Here is a 14860-nt window from a genome sequence, read left to right on the forward strand (position 1 = left end):
GACACAGAGAGTCAGAGCTGTGGATCAGGTTCATGTTCTTTGTTAAAGGGTCAGTTAAAGTTTCTGTCTGCAGACGACACAGTGGAGCCCCCTGGAGGACACCACCGGGACTGACGACTGTCAGCCTGGGTCCTGTAAAAGTGAAGTTTTGTTGTGATTCAACGGTGACAGGTCCACACCTCCTCCACCTCCTCCACCTCCTCCTCCTCCTCCTCCTCCTCCTCCCTCAGTGTGACGGCAGGACGACATCCAGCTGCAGCAGCAGAGATGATCCTGACAGCAGGAATGTGTCCTGCAGGCCGACACACGTTCATGTGAGCAGATAACAAACCTCCAACAGACTTCGACTGCAGTCTGACAGAAAGACACAGAGCTGCTGAGAGGACATGAGAGGATACAGAGCCATCAAGTACACTTTGTTCATCTGCTGCTACGTCTTCTGGGTGAGTGTCTGTGGGTGAGGGTCTGTGGGTGAGGGTCTGTGGGTGAGGGTCTGTGGGTGAGGGTCTGTGGGTGAGTGTCTGTGGGTGAGGGTCTGTGGGTGAGTGTCTGTGGGTGAGGGTCTGTGGGTGAGGGTCTGTGGGTGAGGGTCTGTGGGTGAGGGTCTGTGGGTGAGTGTCTGTGGGTGAGGGTCTGTGGGTGAGGGTCTGTGGGTGAGTGTCTCTGTGTGGATCAAACATGTCGCCTCACACATTCATCAGTGAGGTCGCTCTCTCTTCGCGAGGAAAACTCGATCAGAACAAACTCACTGTGACAAGTTTGAAAAGAAGCAATTCATTTATGTACAAATTAAATAGCGTCAAAAAAAAAAAATCTCAACACTGTTTTTTAAAGATCCACTCTGACACGTGATATGAACTGATTTACATGTACCTGTTCAACATATGGCCAAAAGTATGTGGTGTGTGTGATGAAATGAAGTCCTCATGCTTCAGCACACAGTGACGTTTATATGGAGGCTCATTGCTGCCTGGAAGAAAACAAACAAACACAAAATGTTAAAAGTTATTAAGTAAAAAAAATATATATATACTGTCACAAAGGAAAGTGACCAACAAAATGTTTTAACTGAATTTTAACCTTCTAAGACCCAACAGGGTACCAGAGGTCCCGGCTGACCTATATAAGCCGAGGGTGGTGACGGAACGACCCGCCCTGCTCCGCTAGTACTGGTTACCTTCATTGGCTGGATTGGTGAACCTTAGGGTGGGAATGTCGAGGTAAACCAGTCAGACGCAGAGTAAGACCCCGATCACACAGGAAGTGCTTCAGCAGCTTGAGGCAGTTTTTATGTTGCTACGTGCCTCATGTTTCTGCGCTCTAGGCGCCTGGCGTTTCAACTCAGAGCGGAAAAAAACGCCCAACGTCATGTCTGCTCTTTCTCCCATTGTTTACAGTTGGTAAACAATGGAGGACAAACTGGTGGTGCTCTGTCACTTGGTAGGACCACTATTCATATTTGTTATGTCAAACTGCCCCTGAGTCGTCCTAAAATATGCCCATGATGGAGGAGAAGCTCCTGGACCAACTGGTGGTACTCCCCATGATCCAGCCTCTTTTTTAGGGTCTCATGTACCCACACAGATCTCTGTTTATCTGCTGACAGCCTCTCACCCTCAACCAGAGCTACAGACAGCACCCTCTGCCTCAACATGGCAGCAACTGATTACTGGAGGGTACACTACATACAATAAATAAATAAATAAACAGTAGATTGATTACACGGGACGGTTAGGGTACGGAGGTGATGGGCTGGTTGCCTGGCAACAATAAAAAGGCGCAGCAAGTGTTTTTTAGTGGCATTCGATTTAGAAAAAAAGGCAGAGTGACGTACGTCGCATTTTGTAACCTGCAAAACACTTCCTGTGTGATCGCTGCGTACGGCAGAGGAAGGCGGGTCATATCTTCACCATCCTAGGATTCACAAATTCACATAGCGGGCCGAGTTTTAAAGTGAGAGTGATGACATGATGCTGGTGTCATGTGAAACTAGAAGACCTAAAGAATCCAGCGGTACCGACCATGTCTTGCTCCTCAGGAGGGGGTTAAATGACATACTGAATTTAGGTTCAACTTTGACGAGGGAAAAATGGCATGGCCGTTTCACTGAGGTCCCTCGACCTCTGACCTCAAAGATGTCTGAATGAAAGTTCTGTTGGTACCCACCAGCCTCCCCTTCACAGACACGCCCACTTTTTGTTAGACCCAAAGTCCCAAAGTCAGGATTTCATCCTCTCACCAGCAGAAACACGTCTACACCCACACAGATTCTTGAGATTAGTTTTAACCCACGCTGTCAGATGATTCAGATGATGATCAGTTTCACCTGAACAGATATAGCTCCGGGTCATGTTTCAGCCTAACTACTACTATTATTATTGCACACATATTACTGTCACATATAGAAATACTATCATATATTAATAAGCACTAATGACATATTAACTACTGAAATACTATTATTACTACAGAAATTAATGTTATTATATCTGATGTGATTACTGTCTGCCCACATCTGTTTGATCTTTCTTTTAATGTATCATTTTATTTTATCATGTTTATCTGTTCTGTACGACATCTATTGCACATCTGTCCGTCCTGGAAGAGGGATCCCTCCTCAGTTGCTCTTCCTGAGGTTTCTACCATTTTTTTTCCCTGTTAAAGGGTTTTTTGGGGAGTTTTTCCTGATCAGCTGTGAGGGTCATAAGGACAGAGGGATGTCGCATGCTGTAAAGCCCTGTGAGGCAAATTGTGATTTGTGATATTGGGCTTTATAAATAAAACTGACATTGGAATTAAATTGAATTATCTTAGCACAGGAGGGAAACTGTTAGCCTAGCTGCATCAAAAGAATTTCCAGCAGCTCAGATTTTGTCTGATTTTATGTTATCTGTGCTTCATGTGGGTCACTTCCCCCGATGAACATCATCTGCAGGTTGTGAGCGCCATCCTCACAGCGGTTGGAATCTACGCCAAGATTGCCAAGGAGAAAGGTCAGTCAGAAAATAATTACAACACACTCAACAAAACTTTTTCATATCCTGAACTTTTGAGTCCAGTTCAGACCAAAGATTCACGACGAGACGAGTTGAAACCAACAACCACTGTCATCGCTCCGATCTGTAACGTTGTAAAAAGCTGCTGGTTGACAGGAAGTGACCACAATGACACGGTGTATCATCTCTAGTCAACAACTCCAAAACCAGCATCAGATGGACTGTATTCATAATCAATACACCACAATAATATAAATAACCAGCGCCAATTCATCAGTCAATGAGAATGTGTGTGTGGGCGGGGCATAAGCACATACAGCCAGCAGCAGCAGTGACCCACCGTCTGACACCGGCACACTGTGAGGACAGAAACAGAGGGCTCTGTGGGGACGGAGCACCTGCTGCAGCAAGCCAACACGCCGTCTGTGGTTATTTTGACTTGACCAGCAGACTTCACTACAAGCTGATTGGCTGCTGAAACAGGTGACGTGCTTTAAAACCAGCTGTGTCAGAGTGTCAGGTGACACCATCAGCTGGCTTGAGTCCAGTTCACAGCGCTGATACTTTTCTCTGCAACGTTTGAAAACAGTTTCGTCTTGTAGCCGATCTTTGGTCTGAGCTGGACTTTAGAATCTTGTGAGTCTTTGACAAATGTTCTCTGTATGTTTTTTCACGTACTTTTCAAACTGGGACGGGTTCGTTCATCCAGTTAAATACAGGATGTAAATCACAAGTTTGATTAAACTGACTCCACGTAACAACGAGAACATTTAACAAAAGTATAAAATTCAGCTCAGTAATAACTGGTACAGTTCACACACAAAGCAGGAAGTGACTCAATCATCGATTTCATCTGGTGGATTTTTGCTGGCGGACAGGCGAGGAGCTGCAGGCGCCGATAACACAGGGCGAAACCAAACACTGTTCATCTGCACACGCCAGGATTACACAGAGCTGGCTGAAAATCGATGAGCCTGTGGCAGCTGCTTTTATTGCACATGTCGTAATGAGTTGTCGCCAACTGGAGTAATGTTCACTTCACCGGTCTCTCCTCCGCTGTGCTCCGCTCCGAGCATGTGGACGGGTACCGCCCTCAGTGAAACACGCAGAGAGAAAGAATCACAGTACAGACTCCCCACAAATCATTGATTTCTGAAAGACGGGATATTTGATAATTTTTGGCATTAAAATAAAATAGTTATTTTTATGCTGTACAGTTACAGGTGAAACATTGCTGAACGTGTCAGCAAAATGTTCACTGACAACGTACTTCATTTGTTTTGTACGTCCGCCATCCCAACACGTTCTCATCCCAACTTGACTTCACTGCTTTGTCAGTGGACCTACGCGTCAAAATATGCCGCGCTGGGTTCCCTCCTGCATCAGTTTTGCTACGTTTACGTTTGTTGTGTCTTTTCAAAATAAACTTACGATTTCATAAGAAATGTACAGTTTCTGCTCGTAACATGCACACGGTGTTTTTCTATGTAAATTAACAACGTAGGTAAAACACTTTGGTTTTAGGTTTATTTCCTCAAGGCACATCATTAGATTTGGAAAACTAGAATTACCGCCCTGTGGTTGTATGACTCCTCCCACCAGTCCACCCTGTGGTTGTATGACTCCTCCCACCAGTCCACCCTGTGGTTGTATGACTCCACCCACCAGTCCACCCTGTGGTTGTATGACTCCGCCCACCAGTCCACCCTGTGGTTGTATGACTCCTCCCACCAGTCCACCCTGTGGTTGTATGACTCCGCCCACCAGTCCACCCTGTGGTTGTATGACTCCGCCCACCAGTCCACCCTGTGGTTGTATGACTCCGCCCACCAGTCCACCCTGTGGTTGTATGACTCCTCCCACCAGTCCACCCTGTGGTTGTATGACTCCACCCACCAGTCCACCCTGTGGTTGTATGACTCCACCCACCAGTCCACCCTGTGGTTGTATGACTCCACCCACCAGTCCACTCTGTGGTTGTATGACTCCTCCCACCAGTCCACCCTGTGGTTGTATGACTCCTCCCACCAGTCCACCCTGTGGTTGTATGACTCCGCCCACCAGTCCACCCTGTGGTTGTATGACTCCGCCCACCAGTCCACCCTGTGGTTGTATGACTCCTCCCACCAGTCCACCCTGTGGTTGTATGACTCCGCCCACCAGTCCACCCTGTGGTTGTATGACTCCGCCCACCAGTCCACCCTGTGGTTGTATGACTCCGCCCACCAGTCCACCCTGTGGTTGTATGACTCCTCCCACCAGTCCACCCTGTGGTTGTATGACTCCGCCCACCAGTCCACCCTGTGGTTGTATGACTCCGCCCACCAGTCCAGTGTCTCTGACAGTCTCCATCCATGTCAGTGAAAACATGGATGCTTCACACACAGAAGATCTATACAATCAGCACAGTTTCAAGATTAGAGTCACCAATTCAGTATCTGACCAAATGTCTCCCCTTCTGTTCCTGAGATATGACGTTAAAACATGATGATGTCACAGTCAAGCTGACCTTTAACCTTTTGACCTTCATTATTTTATCCTGTTAGACATTTGTGTCAAGTTTGGTCAGAATTAGTGAATGAATTCTTCAGTTATGGCCAAAAACATGTTTTGTGAGGTCACACTGACCTTTGACCTTCAATCACAAAATTCCAAGTGGACGTTTGTGTCAAATCTAAAGAAAGTCATGAGAATGAGACAGACAAGGTCACAGTGACCTTGAACCACCAAACTCTAATTAGTTCATCACACAATCAGTCCAAGTGGACATTTGTGCCAAATTTTGAAGAAAGTCCTTTGTGGTGTTCTTGAGATATCACGTTCACAAGCACAGGACAAACGGACGTATGTATATGTACAAATGGACAACCCAAAAACCAACTTGTTCCACAAGGTCAGATTATTTTTCTCTTCAGCAGAAACGTTTCCTGATGGTTTGTGTTACTGTTCACTGGCGTTCAATGTGCTAACTGGCTAACTAGCATCAAGACGCTCTTCCTGTTTCCTGTTCTGAATGATGAATACAGACGACCGCCGTCTGCTGCTGTGGAGAGTTACTTCCTCTCAGCAGGAGCAGAACGAACGAGCTGGTCAGCTGTCAGCTGTCAGCTGTCGTCTTTGCGGTGTGTTTGTGTGCAACTTTTTGGTTGAGACACAGCCTTCAGAAGGGCTTTTGTCGCCACTAGCTCTCTCCAGTCAGTTTTGTGTGTCAGGATCTTAAAACTGACTCGCCTGGTGTGTATCAAACTGCTGCAAAAGGTGTGTTGGTCTCAGATGCCAACATCCCTGGCAGAGTGGCGGCTGACAATGCTGCTGATAACATTCCTGAAGATGAACCAGAAAGTTTATCGGACATGTTTCAACTTTTACTTGCTACAATGGCTAGAATTCAACAGTGTGTTTTCTCTTTCTGTTTGTGTGTGTGTGTGTGTAGATGTGGTTGACACCCTGACATTGGAGCCAGCTCTGCTGTTGATCATCGTCGGCTCTGTGATGTTCCTCATTACGTTCCTGGGGTGTTTTGGGGCGCTGCGTAACGCCATTTGCCTGCTGAAAGCGGTATGACTCATCACTGATCAGCTGGGCTGTGTCGGGTTCAGTGTGACGTGTCGCTGTGTGTTTAATGTGCTGTTTGTTCTGCATGTCAGTGGTGCAGTGTTCTTACTGTGTTGGCTGTTCCTGCAGTTTCTGGGGATCCTGGTGGCCGTCCTCCTCCTGCAGGTCGCTGCTGGAGTCGTGGGATACCTCTTCACTGACATGGTAACATCACTGTGCTCTGATGAGACAGGAAATATAAACACATCACTTCCTGCAGCACGGTGACTTTTTCCTTGAAGTCTACTCTCATGCAAAACAGAAAAAATACAGTTTGAAACACGTCCAGTAAAATACATTTCACCACCGTGTCGTTTATCCAAGTCACTTCCCCCAACAACCACAAGGGGCAACAGTGAGCTCAGTCCATACTGAAAACAAACACACGTGACACAAAGGTGAAATCTTATTAAAGTACTTTTTGTTTTTACAAGAGAAAAGATTTGGAGGATGACGAGTAACCGGTTGATTTTTTCCAAACTGCCCAACCTCTGTTTGACTCGTGAGACTCACGCCACGCAGCCAGCTCATCGTTTCAGTCCAAAAGACTCATCAGTCTGGTTCAGATTAACTCAAATAAATCACCAAATAAAACAAAACAAATCTGATCAAATCTTGTTGTTCAGGTGATGGAGAGGACGGAGAAGCTGATGATGAAAGCCATCGTCCGCTACAGGGAGGACCACGACCTGGAGAACGCCATCGACTTCATCCAGAAGAAGGTGAAGAAGAAGAATGATTCAGTGACTGAGAGGCAGCGTCAGGAGCTTTATGATCTAGTTTGTTGTGTTTGTAGTTTCAGTGCTGTGGAGTTGAGAGCTATACGGACTGGTCCCACAACGCCTACTTTGAGTGTTCAGACACAAACCCCAGTCTGGAGGTCTGTGGAGTTCCTTTCTCCTGCTGCGTTCGCCTACAGAACCAGGTCAGAACTCGCCCACTCACTAGAAGGAGATGTTGGCACTGAACGTTTCTGCAAACCACCAGTACGTCACATTTTTATGGTTCACCAAACGTTGGTGTTTTGTAGCAATTCATCAGTGTTTTTCCAGCTTATCTTTTGGCCCATCACTGTTTCTCCAGTTGCTTTTTAGGCACCAAATGTTGGTGTTTCATAGGCAACCTGTTGCTGTTTCTTCAGCAGCTTCTTCTGCACCAAACATGAGAGTTGTGTAACATGTCATTGCTGTTTTTCCAGCAGATTTTAAGACTCCAAAAGTGGGTGTTTTGTAACAATTGATCAGTGTTTTTCCAGCAGCTGCCAAATGTTGGTGTTTCATAGGCAACCTGTTGCTGTTTTTTCAGCAGCTTTTCAGGCACCAACCATGGTGTTTTTGCAGCGGGGATACCAGCATGAGAAGCAGTTGTTTTTTACTGAGACATCACTGAGTTTCCTGCCAGGACTGTACCACCAAAGCAGGGTATTTTAAACCAAAACATTTTTTTTTCCTGACCATAACCAAGTGATTTTTCTGCCAAAACCTAACCACACATTAACCACAGAGTTGTTGAAAGATGCAGCATATCCACTACATAATGTACAAATGTAACGTATTTGTGGTTTGTAGAAACGTACAAAGTATATTCTGGAGACTGGGTTGCACAATCACAGTCTGTCTGTGTGTCTGTCTGTCTAGTGGTGGTTGTGATAGCTGATGTGTTGAGTGTTATTTTAAAAACGTGTGTAAATGATTATGTGGCGTGTTGTTTTTTGAGACATGACCGTGAACTCAGACCAGAGGAGATGGACAGGGAGTGGGGACAGACAGAGAGACAATGACCTTCAACACCTCTCACCTCTGAGGTATGTGCTGTGTCCTCCTGCAGACGGTGCTGAACACCATGTGTGGTTATGGGATGCAGCAGCTGAAGGAGGGTCCAGCCGCTCAGGACATCTTCACCATCGGCTGCCTGGAGAAGATCGTCTCATGGGCCAAAAACAACCTGCTGCTGGTGGCCGGACTAACTGCCGGCCTGCTGCTGCTCGAGGTACCGGCTGCTTTAGTTCATCTAAGGAAAAAAAAAAAAAACAGGACTCAGCTGCCATCTGAAGGGTGAATCGTTGGGTTAATGAGAAAATACAACAGTCTCTAACATGTTCATGTTTCCTCCTGCAGATCTGCATGATCTGTCTGGCTGCTGCTCAGATCTCCAGGATAAAAAAAGTCCAACAACTCAAGAAGGAAATCGAAATTCAAAGCCGATCTGAAAGAAAGGACAGCTACTGGCTTCCTGCTTTTGCCGACTTTGATGACGAATGAAATCTGTTTCTGAGGTCTGAAGCTGATGGAGGGGACGGATTCCTTCTCACTCTGGGTCAAATAATAAACGGCTGATTGTTGATCAGATGGGTCGAGACAAGACATGCTGCACTCACTGTGAATTCACACTTTGGTATTTTCAGAGCGTGCCTCGGGCTGTCACAGCGGGTCGGCAGGTTCCATGTCTTATTCCAGGACTTGGAGAGTTTGGCGGTTGAACTACTACCTCATGTAAAAACATCTTTGGGTTACATCAAATGTTTTTATTAACCCTCCTGTTATGTTGCAGCTCAGTTTGACTCTTTAAAGTTTGAAAATCTCTGAAAAATATGTGTAAAAAAAGTGTTTTTATGTCTCCTCGTGATTGCAATATCTCAAGAGCGCTTTCAGGGATTTTTTCCCAAATTTGGCAAAAACATCCACTTGGACTAAATGCTCAAGTCATTAGAATTTGGTGGTCAAAGGTCAAGTGTCAAGGTCAACATAACCTTGCACCCCTCTCATTTTCATGAAAGTGATATGTCAAGAATGCCTTGAGGTAATTTCTTCAATTTGGCGCAAATGTCCACTTTCATTAAAAGATGAACCAGTTAGATTGTGGTGGTCAAAGTTCAAGGTCATCGTGACCTTGCATCGGTCTCATTCTTGAGAGTGCAATATCAGGAACACTGTGAGGAAATTTCTTCAAATTTGACATGAACATGCGCTTTGACTGCCAAATTCGAATCAGTTCACTGTTTAGTTCAAGGTCGCTATGACCCTCTGATGAATATGACATGTCAAAAATGCCTTGAGTGAATTTTTTTTTTTTTTTTTTTCAAATTTGGCACAAACATCCACTTTGAGTCAGCGATGAAGTGATCAGAATTTGCTAGTCAGAGGTCAGATTTCAAGGTCACTGTGCCCTCGTCTGTCTCATTCTTGTAAACGCGATATCTCAAGAACACCTTGAGCGTATTTCTTCAAATTTGGCACTTGGACCCAACAATGACATGATTAGAATTTGGTGGCCGAAGGTCAAGGTCACTGTGACTTCAAATAACACATTTTTAGCCAAACGTCAGGAATTACTTTGCTAGTTAGGACAAAACTTCACACAACTGTTTAACTCAAATAATGAAGTGATGACATTTTACATCCAAAAGGTCAAAGGTCAGCTTGACTGTGACATCATCATGTTTTAACGTCATATCTCAGGAACAGAAGGGGAGACATTTGGTCAGATACTGAATTGGTGACTCTAATCTTGAAACTGTGCTGACTGTATAGATCTTCTGTGTGTGAAGGATGCATGTTTTTGCAACCTGACGGGTTTACAGATGAATACGGTAATTCTAGTTTCAGTAAGAAACTTCTTCTGCTGGCTCTTAATTAGTGTGATCAACATTTAAAATGAAACGGGTACGTTTCACATTGGACAACAGCCATGGAGGCTCCATGTAACGTAACAGTAAAAAAGAGGAGGATGTGTGTGAAGATGAAGAGATGAAGACCATCTAGAGGTCAATTCTGATTATGACGATTCTGATTACCAACAATCAGATGAGGAAATTGATATTACCGATATCGGTTAAGCTGTTGTGTGCAGAAAACACCATAAAGACGGTGCCAGGGCCGACCAGGATCACAGTGACTCAAAGACATCAAGTCATTCAGTTCAATACAGAACATGATTCAAAGGTCTGATTTTAAGTGAACGGGTTAATTTGACCCTGAACAGTGGCGGTGTCTCGTCTCTTTTTTTATACATTTATTAGGATTTTAGATGATTTTTGGATGATAAAACACGCAGCGGGTCACACTGACCCAGGACAGGAGGGTTAAAGAAAATGGTTTAAAAGAAAGTTAGTTTTGTCATCGTTATGTGAGAAGATGTATTTTTCATAAAAAGCTGTTATTTGTGGATTAATGAAAATGTAATGTTTGCAGTGTTGTCCTAATACAACAGGTGTTGGGTTGTGTGTATTAACAATGTGTATTTTTACTGAACATGTTCATAAATCCTGGTGAAAACTCATCACAGCCAGTTACTAAAGCCCCGTCTCCACCAAACCCTTTCAGTCCAGTCCCTCTGGAACCAGCAGTAAGCCTTCAGACATGGTACCTAGACCCTCGGTGTGTTCAGACAGTCCTCTTAAATGTGGGCGGGGTTGTTGTCACTCACTGCTCCGTCCAGCACTCGCTGTATTTCCTCATCAGCGGTGACACAGATGGAAGTCTGCACCTGGTTTATCGTCCACAGAACGAGGCTGCACGCCCACATTTTCACAACAAAATAGAACAGGCTGCAGTGAGAGTCTCTCTCCATGGGATATTTAAAAATAGCAGCTTTGTGCATTTAGTCCTTCTCAGGCAAGCTCAGGGGTTTAGTGTTGCTGTAGCCCACAGGAAGTGAGGATTAGAATATATGACCTTCACATAATCCGCTCCAAATTAATCTATATTTTTAAAGTCATTACTAAAAGTGTGTGTCATATAAAAACTAAAGTGATGGTCAAAGTTGTCACAGTGAAATTTAAGGTGTGCTGATGGATTCACGTCATCAACTCATGCATTGAGTAACATTACAAGTTAACGTTCCACCTTAAAAGTTGCCGGCAGTCGGCCCAGTGAATGAAGTTATTTTTTTCTCTTTCATTTTATAGTTGTAGTTTACTGATGTATGAACAGAGGTTACATAAAACCAGAGTGAGCGTCCTCTACTGACCAATCAGACTGCAGGGTTTCTAGCTCCACCTTTTAGTACCAGATCTGTGTGCTAGGTACCCCAACAGAGGGGGGACCAAACATGGGGACGCTAAGGAACGCTTCTGTTGGGACCATCCACAACTTTACACTGTGGAGACAGAAACAATTCTAAACTCAACTGCTGGGTGGAAACAAGGATTTTGACACTTAGATAAACAATCTGAACCCGTCAGTGGCAAAAACCGACTCTTAGTGGACGTACGCTGACAGTGTGAACGTGTCCAGAGAGGTTATCAAAAACTTTTGTTCCCATCAGTCACTTTGAGCCTTTTACCATCAAAATCTATGCTAGTCTTATTTTTTTTTTTTTTAAGTGGGGAAAAAACAGTTTAAAATAGGCAACAGAGTGCTTCCCCACTGCCTGCAGACAATATGTATATCTCACCGTCACAGACTGAGAACAGGTTAGTAACAGTAGAAAGCAGCATGGAGGCCTGTGAAAGTGTTTTGGTAATTACTGCTTTTTTATATCTCTAATTTATTCAGTTGCTCTTCCAAACTCGGTGCAGGGGCGTAAATACAGACAGTGCAGTGGGTGCCTTTTGTTATTTATGCTTTAAAAAGGAAAACTCAGCTCTGTCATACTTTTTGTTTTCTTCCTTTTTTGGTACAGTAGCAACAAAATGATATGCTCATGCTACATAAACTATAAAAACTATAAATGATCTATTAAAATAATTCAATTAAATCAATCATTTCTTATTTTCTGAAATATAATCAGTTCATCCTCGAGTCCAAGTGAATGTTTGTGCCAAATCAGAAGAAATTCCCACAAGGTGTTCTCGAGATATCATGTTCATAAGGATGGACGGACGGTAACCTGGAAACATAACCCCTCCAGCCACGCCTATCACTGGTGCCACCTTTTTCCTCATTCATTAATATAAAGGTTTTAATAAAGAAAGACAGTTGGCACCAGAACTGAAAAATAAGACGCTTCCTGTTTTGAACCTGTCTGGTGTTGTGCTGGTGACCCCTACAGGCTGCAGTGTTAATTACAGCCACAGTCAGACCTCATGGATGCTGCTGATAACCGGCTGTGTTACAGCTCTGTCCATGAAATCACTTCATGCTCTGTTACTGTGTTCATCCTCTCATTTAGAGCTGCAGCTCTTTTTTAATCCATTCACTGTGAAACTAAATGATCTATTAGAGCATCTTCTTTTGAAGTCAAAGTGACACATGCTTTCTGTACACGTCCTTGAGGAGAGAAACTCCCAGCATGCAAAGCTAGGGGACCCCTCAGTAAACCTGGTTAATCCCTGTTGTTCCTCCAGCACTCATCAAGTCTTCATAGTGACTTTAATCTGTGGTGGCAGATTAGCAGCTGAAGCACCTGTGGCTGCGTGTCGTCGCAGGGATTCAGTCCCGTGCGGCCTCACGCTCACTTTATTGGATTAATGAGTGCAGCGTTCTGCGAGTGTGTTAAATATAGCAGCATGTTGGTGACGACGTCCTCCATGTGTTCCCTCTGCAGCTCTCTGTTCAAGTCTGTGTGCTCAGTCTGACACAGACACGCAAATCAGAGCCGTTGGAAGGTTTTCTCTTCAGATGGAGGAAACGTGGACTCAGACAGTCGACCTAATGACGTAAATCATTAAAACAATTACTTCCAAGTTACAAATCAAATATATATTTCCCTCCGTTTAATCTTTTGAAAATCCAAGAAGCATCTACTTCATCTGTTGGAGAGGAAACAGAGAAAGTTTCAACGGAGTGCCGGTGGTTATATGGACATGGCGTGGGGGAGCAGGCGCACTAGAGACTTCTGTCGGCTGAGCGGCAAACTTCCAGTTTAGCGTTTCACTAACTTAAATAAGGAAAAAAGGATTTAATCTTGCGACACACAGCAAAGAGCCGTGGGCTGGAACTGAAGCCTGGCGCTGTGAAGGACACAAGTCCAGGTGAGCTAGAGGTCGCTGTTGTGTTCCAGCCGTTGGCCTCGGCCAGTAAAGGAAAGGTGACAGTTATGCGTAAGGTAACAGTCGGGTCAGCAGAAGGCCTAAAACAGGCCTAAAGGTCGGGCTACTTGACCTTTGTAATGAACACCCTCCATCTTTAGTCTCCCAGCTGTGGCAGAGGGAGCACAGCTGCCCAGGAAAGGGCGCCTAGCTGGCTCTGTGGCCATAGCTCCCAAGGTTCAGAGGAAGTGAGATGCCCCCCGCCCGAGGCTCAACTAACGAGAGTCTCTTTTTAGATATGTGTCTTCGGCAAGAGACAGTCGAGGTGATTCAGGGCGAGCCAGGTGAACCAATAGAAACTTCACCAAACCATAGATCGGTACAGAATAACCTTATCTGGGAACGTGCAGTGACTCACAAGGCAACACTGTTTGGGTTAAATACGAGGTTAAATCACTCTGTATGTTGAGCTGTGAATCTCCTCCATCGAGTCGTCTTTAAATACTTTCTTCAACAGTCGCCTGCTGAGACTTCAGAAATGTTATCGGACCAAATGAATCAAATCTCGAAAGTGAAACAAATCATTTGTGACGCTCAAAATGTAAGTCTGCAGGAAAAAGTATTTTGGGCCACGTGGTCAAAATAGCTGTGTGACTGAAATTCACTGTACTTCAAAATAAAGTGTTTTTTTTTTGTTTTTTTTTACAAGCTTGACACGTTTGCGAGTCACTTGTGATCCATTCAGATGGAACAGAGATCCACTCTCGATCCAATAATAGGCTAACGGCTCCTCCAGTATTTATGCTAAGCTAGGCTAAACACGTCCTGGATGTTTTTAGTGTTGAGAGACATTCAAGTAACTGTGAGGCCTCATTTATGCACAACGTTAGAAACGAACATAGATAGAGCCTTCTGTTCGTTCTCTGCGTTCATTTCGACTGTATCTGTGCATGTTTTCTGAAAGCTTACGGAAACGGACAAAACGCAGCAGTACCACCGCAGATCGTGGGGGCAGTGAAGTATAATTAAAGCAAGATAACGATGGTGAAAGACAAAGAACAAATCGATAATAAAGTTAGAATAACTGACCCTGCACATGTGGAGATCAGGGTTGCAGCGATATACCGGTTTCAAGGTATGAAAATTGGCGGTTATCATACGGCATACTTTTGCTTATCTACGGTATTGAAAAAACTGCAACTGGACGGAGAATCTCATCTTTATCTTGGTCATTTTCAGGAGGGAGATTTTTTACACAAACTTGCATTTTTAAAAAAAATGGTTTCAAATTATAGTAATAAAACATTTAAACAACTACAAAAAAAGCCTTCTGCTGTAGTGCAGGTGACCTGACATGACT

The 14860-nt window shown here is 44.4% G+C and overlaps 1 protein-coding gene across 1 annotated transcript; it reads left to right on the top strand.

Annotated features, from left to right (window-relative positions):
- The first annotated feature begins 258 nt into the window (after nt 1-258).
- On the top strand, nt 259-10868 carry LOC117254256 (tetraspanin-33). The gene is made up of 8 exons (XM_078168428.1): nt 259-443; nt 2936-2993; nt 6430-6554; nt 6681-6755; nt 7217-7312; nt 7387-7515; nt 8418-8579; nt 8708-10868. The coding sequence occupies exons 1-8, from the start codon at nt 387-389 to the stop codon at nt 8849-8851; spliced, it is 846 nt and encodes a 281-aa protein (XP_078024554.1). The 5' UTR covers nt 259-386; the 3' UTR covers nt 8852-10868.
- The last annotated feature ends 3992 nt before the right edge of the window (nt 10869-14860 follow it).

Source organism: Epinephelus lanceolatus, chromosome 6 (assembly GCF_041903045.1).
Source record: "Epinephelus lanceolatus isolate andai-2023 chromosome 6, ASM4190304v1, whole genome shotgun sequence".
Taxonomy (NCBI): Eukaryota; Metazoa; Chordata; class Actinopteri; order Perciformes; family Serranidae; genus Epinephelus; species Epinephelus lanceolatus.